Source organism: Melanostigma gelatinosum (assembly GCF_949748355.1).
Source record: "Melanostigma gelatinosum genome assembly, chromosome: 2".
In the NCBI taxonomy this organism is placed as follows: Eukaryota; Metazoa; Chordata; class Actinopteri; order Perciformes; family Zoarcidae; genus Melanostigma; species Melanostigma gelatinosum.
In genome coordinates this window covers 30,284,644-30,292,281 of record NC_136635.1, presented here as the reverse complement: position 1 = coordinate 30,292,281, position 7,638 = coordinate 30,284,644, and the positions used below count along the sequence as shown (strand labels likewise).

At 44.1% G+C, this 7,638-nt stretch overlaps 1 protein-coding gene across 1 annotated transcript; it reads left to right on the top strand.

The window, feature by feature from the left end:
* Positions 1 to 7,162: 7,162 nt before the first annotated feature.
* On the top strand, positions 7,163 to 7,638 carry LOC306793976 (gonadotropin subunit beta-1-like; the record flags this gene model as incomplete). Its single annotated transcript, XM_079291822.1, has 2 exons — positions 7,163 to 7,327; positions 7,432 to 7,638. 2 exons carry the CDS (start codon positions 7,163 to 7,165, stop codon positions 7,636 to 7,638), a joined length of 372 nt encoding a protein of 123 aa, XP_079147948.1.

Sequence of the window (7,638 nt, the reverse complement as noted above, 5' to 3'; positions counted from 1 at the left end):
TTTTCTTTTTTTACACAGTCAATGAGCGGGTTCGGTCCGCGAGCGCCACAGGAACCGCCTCCGGGCGACGTGGATGCAGGCCAGTGGATAAAAGTTGCAGCTCGGCGCGCGCAGAGAGAGACAATGAGGCATGAACCGGTTCGACCAATCAGTTGTGAATATTAGAACGTCAGAACAACAAACACACCTCAATTAGGTCCATGCTGAGTGCAGTCCACGAGGCGACTCGTGCGTGACAGGAGACATCGATCCGCCTGTCTTCCCGTGTCGGCACACAGGCCCCAGATATTTCATGACATCATTACCATAAACAAAACACAGAAACGCGTGAGGGCCGGTGGCATGTAGCCTGTTACGCAGGCGCTCTGTGTCAAACTCGCAGCGCCCCTTCTATTTGTTGAGCATTATCAATCACCGAGTCAACAAGCTGCAACCGAAACAGTCTGTGCTCGCGTCCTCCGGTGCCCATCAGGTGGTTAATTTCTCCACGGCCGCGGCTGCCGCCCGAATGCGTCTTTTGATCCTCCAGTGGTCACTCCTGGTTGCCATTTTATGTGATGAGATTCAAGAAAATTAAAAAATAAATAAAAAATAACAACAACTGGATCCTTGCTGTGATGATGTGGAGCTCCGGTGAATGTGAAATACTTTTATTCCGCTGACGCTCTCTGCGAGAGAAAGACAAGAAAAACAGCAGTTGGTTTCGGCCACAAAGATAAAAATATTCATATTGATGCCCGTTGTTTTGGGCGACTGTAAAGAAAAGGCATCTTTTGCAACACAAGGGCGGTACAACTTCATTTACATGTTATTATTATTATAATTATTATTGGTATTGAGTGAACGTGGGGGTAAAGGCTCGGATAACAAACGCGTGGCAGACATTTATGTTTAGAACAGACATTACGCATGAAACTCCCTGCCCTTTAAATATAGCCTCCCCTTCATTCTGACATTCATATACTTACATGTGAAAAGGAGCCAAACGAAATCGCCTCAGCCCCCCTACAAACAAATCTGCTCCAGGAGGAGGAGGAGGAGGAGGAGGAGGAGGAGGAGGAGGAGGAGGAGGGGAGCTAGGCTAGGTGAGGATGCAGTTCTTCGCTCCTGCCCAAATTCCCGTGTTGATTTGGGGGGGGGGGGGGGGTAATATCACAAATCCCTCGTCGTATCCAACCAGCGGCCACATCATCCACTATATCCATCCGTGATCTGACGTCTTTTCTTTTCTTTTCTTTTTTTTTGTCTTTTTTGGGGGGCTGCGGTCTCGACGGCTTGCCTCGATTCAACAGGATCTATCGCCACTTCAGCCCCCGTTTCTGCTGCAGCGCTCCTGGTCCGCTGGCGGCAATTATCATTGAAGAAGACAGACCCCAAAAAAAGAAAAGGAGGCAAACAGAAGCAGGTGTGCGAGCGGCGGCGTTAGGGCATCAATGACAGCTCCTGCGCGGTCACGGCGAAGAGACGCGACGGCGGTAAAAGTTTAGCCTCGCGCGGGCGAGGGGCAACGGCCCCGCGGCTGAGTCTGAGCATCGCACATCTGTCTGCCGCTGTAGCCCTACCTATACTCCGGTATCCCTCCCTATTGTGTGTGTGTGCGCGTGTGTGCGCGTATGTGTGTGCGATGGTGGTGATGAGCATCGGTGAGAAAGTCGTTCGTGTACCGCAGCGCACGCAGGCGGTGCTCGGTCCTCCCCCAGTGGACGCAGCCGGTCACTGCGCACACCGTGACTGCAGTCTCACCCGAGCCTGCTCTGCCCTTCATCACCACTGCTGGGTGGCAACCGGTGTCTCCCCCCCCCCCCCCCCCCCCACACACACACACACACACATACACACCCACACAAAGTAATCCATTACTCTCCATGCATTCCTCAAGTAACGTCGATACGTGCAGATTGTAAAACGGTGCTACTTGCAGGTCGAGTTAAATCCTCCTGAGACAATTGAAGCCTTTATTATTAGAATCTAGACAATATATACTGAACACCTTTTTCTACATTTTGTCTTCATCAAGTACAACCCACACGACCAGACATCCATAAAAAGATGTGACCCTAATCTGCACAAGTGTGTGTCCAAAAATAGTTTACATTCCAAAATGTGCACATTTAAAGGAATCGAAATACTTGATTCTGAAAGTATTTAGGATTTCTTTTTTGCTCCAGTCCTATCAATTCATATTTCTTTGACTCCCCCTGAAATAAGATGTTTCGTTGTGTTTTGAAAGCATTCAAACATCTTATCACATCTGCAATTTAGCCTGTGAGTGAACAGGACAACTAAACATAATGAATGCGTTACTTTCACTCCTTTCATATTTGCATAAGTAAACAGAGCACTTACATGTGAATTGTAGAAGTGAATTAATTCAGAAGGGTTTAGTCGATAGAAATCATGAAGAAAAACTGCTGCTCAGACAAGTAATGCGCTGTTACATTACAACACAATACAACTTAGTGTCTGTCGTAGTGGAGGTTTGCTTTGGACAAATCCTCAGCATGTGTACAACATTATAAAACATGATCCAAGACATGAGACAGACAAACAAGTGTTACTGATACGCAAACTACATCTCCAGAAGATTCTGCTTAAAAATGCCCAAAACAAACAGAATGCACGCTGCCCTTTCAAATGAGCTTCAATGTCATCATGCAATCATCAGAACAAGACAACATGCAGGCTCCCTCGTGTGGCTTAAAAGTGTACTGCAGACTAAAATGACATAAAAGACAATGGAGTATATTCTGCAAATATATCTGGGCATGCTGATAATGCCATCATCAGGTCTCTGCAAAAAGCCTCATCAGCAGAGACAACAATGTGTTTGTGCCACCTGAAAAAACGTTCGATGCTTTCAGACGGTCTTATTCTTTCTCATAAATCTGAAACAAAATATAAAATCCAATGCGGAGGCTTGTGAACGAATCAGTGCCGCTGACAGTGCAACTATCACCCAGTGATTTATTTTGAAAGAGCTCTCTCTGTACTTTAAACTTAGCTAAGACATTCAAGGAGCCCTTCTCCAGTCTGCACAACGTGTGCTCGTCATGCACACTCACCACTTGCACTTCACTGAGCAGCCACCTCAGTCAGCACCAGGGGGAGTTGCGAGGTCAGTAATGATGAGAGGTGATCGGGTGAGGATGAAGGGCGCCTTATTACACACAAGTTCAGATGCACTTTGAACCGATGCCAGAGCTGCAACACGGCTGCTCCTGTCGACAAAACCCTGCTGCATCTTACTGAAACGTAGAGTGAACAAATACCATGGAGCGCATTGAGCACATTCAGCGTTTCAGCGTTTGAATTGGAAAGATGTATCAGTGGGGCATCGTTCTAATGCTCATCCTGTTTGCCAGAACATGCATTTGTGCCTTGTGTTTGTTGTTGAAATACAGACTTTTTAACTCAAGAAAACGACAAACCTTGCATTCAAAAGTAATTATGACTATTGTCAAAAATTTGTTTCCTTTTTAAGTCATTTTTTACAGGAACGCCATGAAGTGCAGAAAAGATGGAGACATTTGTGAGTAAAGTGTAAGACGTAATGATGCAATGATAACCTTTTAACATTGTCAGTGTGATGGGAAGTCGAGTTCTGCGTCAGTGGACAGCTGTCCTTGTCTCTTTGAGATTCCCGGCAAAGAATTGCATCATACTCCATGAAAAAAAGTAATTCTGCTGTTCAGTTCACGTAGGGCTGCGCAATTTGTTCAGCGTCATGACATCGTAATGAATTTGTCCGGTATTAATACAGTATGTGTGCAAATATGAAATAACCCAATTTAAAGACGAACTAACATGTCTGCTGAGCTCGAGTCTCACCTTGCTGCAGTGATCTACAGGTGTACTCCAGGATGCCGTGACATCACTATTGGGCGTGGTTACACAACTCTGTCGCCTAAAAATTGACATTCTCGATAAGATTAAACTGCATTCAATAATTGAGGGAAACGTAATTTGACAAAAATGTTATGTTTTGTAAAAGATCATGTTGTGGCTAAAAATATGTCCGTTTGTTACGTTACTGAAGTTGTGTATGAAGTATAGCGTTTAACGCAAAGTTTCACCTCACACGGGACACGAACAGCGGTCGCCTCGGTGAAAGTCCTGTGTTTGGACTCGTCCATCTGACCGAAGGTCCTCACTACGCACATTGTTTTGTGATACGTCGAAAACAAAAAGGAAGTCCCGTGAAAGTTCATATTGTCTTATCAGTAAATAATGTGCCAGAATTGTTCAGTGATTCGTCGAAAATGCCTCAAGCGGAACGGGTTGTGTTGGGAAAAATCTGTATTTTGTTGTTAAATCCTGGTTTACAGGCCTGAAAAACACAGTTAAAAAGAGCACAGCAATCACGTAAACACAGTCAGTTGATTACTCATCAAGACAATTATTTTCTGCATTGCAAGTTTTCTCAAGATGCATGTTTAAATATGCAAATGAGGCATTATCTAAAGCTAACCTTTGGTGAATTTAGGAGAAATAAATTCACAAAGTGTAGTAAAATAAACAGCGAAATGTGTATTTTTGGATGTTTTCTTATCGTCTGAAAAGACATTTTATGGGAGAAAAAAAATAGCATAAATTCTCAAAATTGTTGATTGTAAACAATGTTTTTGCCTGTTACGTGTATCCCCTTTAAGTATGTTCTGAATTGTGTGGTCATGCGATGATCAGACAAACACAGCAAGTGATAAAACTGGAATGAGGTTGGACACAAACGGAGAAGAGAACAGAAGACGGTAAGGAGTCATCACCGTCCACCTTCCACCGACATCCACGCACAGAACCATTCAGCGCAGCCACCAAACAGCAGCCCGTCCTTGGCAGCGCTGTGGAGGCGTTTTGTTTAGACCTGATGGGAGGAGGGCGGCAAGCTGAGGCGCTGCGTTCAGGGCCGCTTGCATGCGGTGTCCGTTTCTGTGCTGTGCAACGACGGAGGAGGCGAGGCTCTGCAGAGATGGTCCGTCCTTGGTCCGTGTTTACGGTGTGTGAAGAGGGGGGGGGGGGGGCTCAAAATCAATGAGCCATGACTTAAATCTGTGCACAATGTTCGGGCCGAAGTGTTTTTTTTATGTGCGGCTTCTTATGAAGCTTGTTTTAGCTCTTACACCCACATTTCCTTTTTTTCTAGCAGTGCTTAGAGTTCTGAAGCAGAAACTCATCCGTGGCACTGACACCTTCACGTCGTCCATCACTTTTCAAATTGACTCAGTGGACATGAATGTGACATGAAGATGCTCACCACGTCTTTCTCAGTGCCTCCTCGTGCTGTTTTCTTTAAACTTGCAGCAACACAAATTCACTATTCATAGGACTTTGAACATAAAAGTCCTACTTGTCCTTTCCAGATTCAGGCTCACAGTGATTAAGGCGTTTATATAAGTAACGTGCTTCTATTATTAACTTAATAAATACATTTTGAGTGCATTTTGAGGAATTACCTGCTGCTGTAGTCAGAAAAGTTTCCAGACGAATCATTTGATCATCTTAACAAATCTTTCCGATTAAACCAACAGTTTCGACAATACACTCTGCTGATTACTTGTACTTTAATGCAGAGCTTTTTACTTGTCGATATTCATGATTCAGCACAAAATTGCTACTTTTTTTGTAAATTATTTGGAAACTTCTGAATCCAAGTGACTAAATTTGCACATCATTAATAATCCTTTGAGGAAACGTTGAAGTCATAGATTGGATGCAGATTGAGAGTGCTGACGAGGTTCCCTGCAGTTTTAGGATCATGCACAGAAGAATACTTGACTGTTGCATCCCATAGTCATGTGAATAAAATAGACGCTCTGACAGTCTTACAGTATCTTGACATGGTGATGAATGGCTGTACCAATGTGACGGTCTCATCTTTCAACACAGAAAAAGCAATGGCAGAATGATTTGAAGTTACGTACAAAATAGCATCTTCATGGTTTGAGGACTAAAACTCCTTCCATCCTCACAAGTCATGCATATATTCTGCCATTAATACATTGGACATTTGAAGGTGGGGCACGGCAAGTGATTTACTGATGCTGCTACCAGGGTTTTCCATCTCACTGCGGGGGCAGATTTGTTCTTATTTTTCCGTGGTCCATCTAATCCTTTCACTCGTGTAATCCAAACAAGATGTCTGCAGATAGCGACTCCCTCCTCCATCGAGTGGAACGAAAAGGCCTTGAGCGGCGGGCGATCCCCGCACTGTTGAAGGAAAGATGTGCTGTTACGTCTGAACAGGTGGGGAAAATAGCACGAGCCCAAGGTGGAATATATTAAAGGGGTTTGCGAGCAGCACTATTTAAGCAGCGGTGAGGACCGCCACGGGTTGACGGCTGGTACAGATGTTGAGAGAGTAACAGAAGAAACAAGACACGGTTTCAAGCAACAACGGAGCTCTACAGGTACGCAAACTGATCAATACGTTTGAATAATATAATGAGAGTTATGCAACTGATTTGAAGGTTTAATATATACTTTCCTTTTCTGTGAAAACAATGCTTTGAGCACCGCGAACACAATTACATTAGAATTGGTTTGGACGAATATAGCCGTGACAAATAAAATGCAGATGTATTATAAAGATATACTTCAGGTGAACCAACCCTTTAAGTTCTGATAGAAAGTCTACTGGGATGATTCATTTATATATATACTGTATATATATGTATTTATCTGTATATGTTTATTTCTGTATATACCGGTATGTTTTTAGATATGTATATAGATGTGTATATATGTTTATGTGAATATGTTTATGTACTGTGTATGTGTATATGTATGTATATATGTATTTATACGTGTTTGTATGTGTCTATATATGTGTATGTCTATGTACATATGTGTATATATGTATATATATATACAGTATATATATATATATATACACATACTGTTTTAAACTGATTTTAAAAGCCTAGCTGCTCCGCATGGTGTTTTAAATAAGAGATGATTTCATTTTCTCCTTGTAATTGCAGAAACATTTCAAATAAATGCAAATTTTACGGCGACACAAAAACATGAAGATTTCGGCCTTTAACTCACAATCTCTTGAAGGATTTGATCGCCAATCCTCACAGATCTTGTGACAGCGGTTTAAAGTATCTGATGCCAGAGCTGTTCCCCCTCTTGTGGCAGGCGTCTGCGCTGCACCCGGCAGAGGATGCAACTGGTAGTCATGGCAGCGGTGCTGGCGCTGGCGGGGGCGGGGCCGGGGCAGAGCTGCAGCTCCAGCTGCCACCTGACCAACCGCCGCATCTCCGTGGAGAGCTGTGGCAGAACCGAGTCCATCCTCACCACCATGTGTGAAGGGCAGTGTTTCCGAAAGGTACGTCACTCTTCAAATACCCTGTGTTGAAGGTCCCTTTGTGTGTCGTCACCGATCACATGCTCGTGGAATTCGTTGTGCTTCAACATTTACTGTCGTGACAGGACCCGGTCTACATCAGCCTTGCACACCCGACTGAACAGGAAACGTGTAACGGGGACTGGTCCTATGAGGTGATACACATTGACGGATGTCCGGAGGGCGTCACTTACCCTGTGGCCAGAAACTGCGAGTGCACCGCGTGTAACCGAGATGAAAACACGTACTGCGGGAGTTTCCCCGGAGACGTGTCCAGCTGTCTGTCCTCTTAA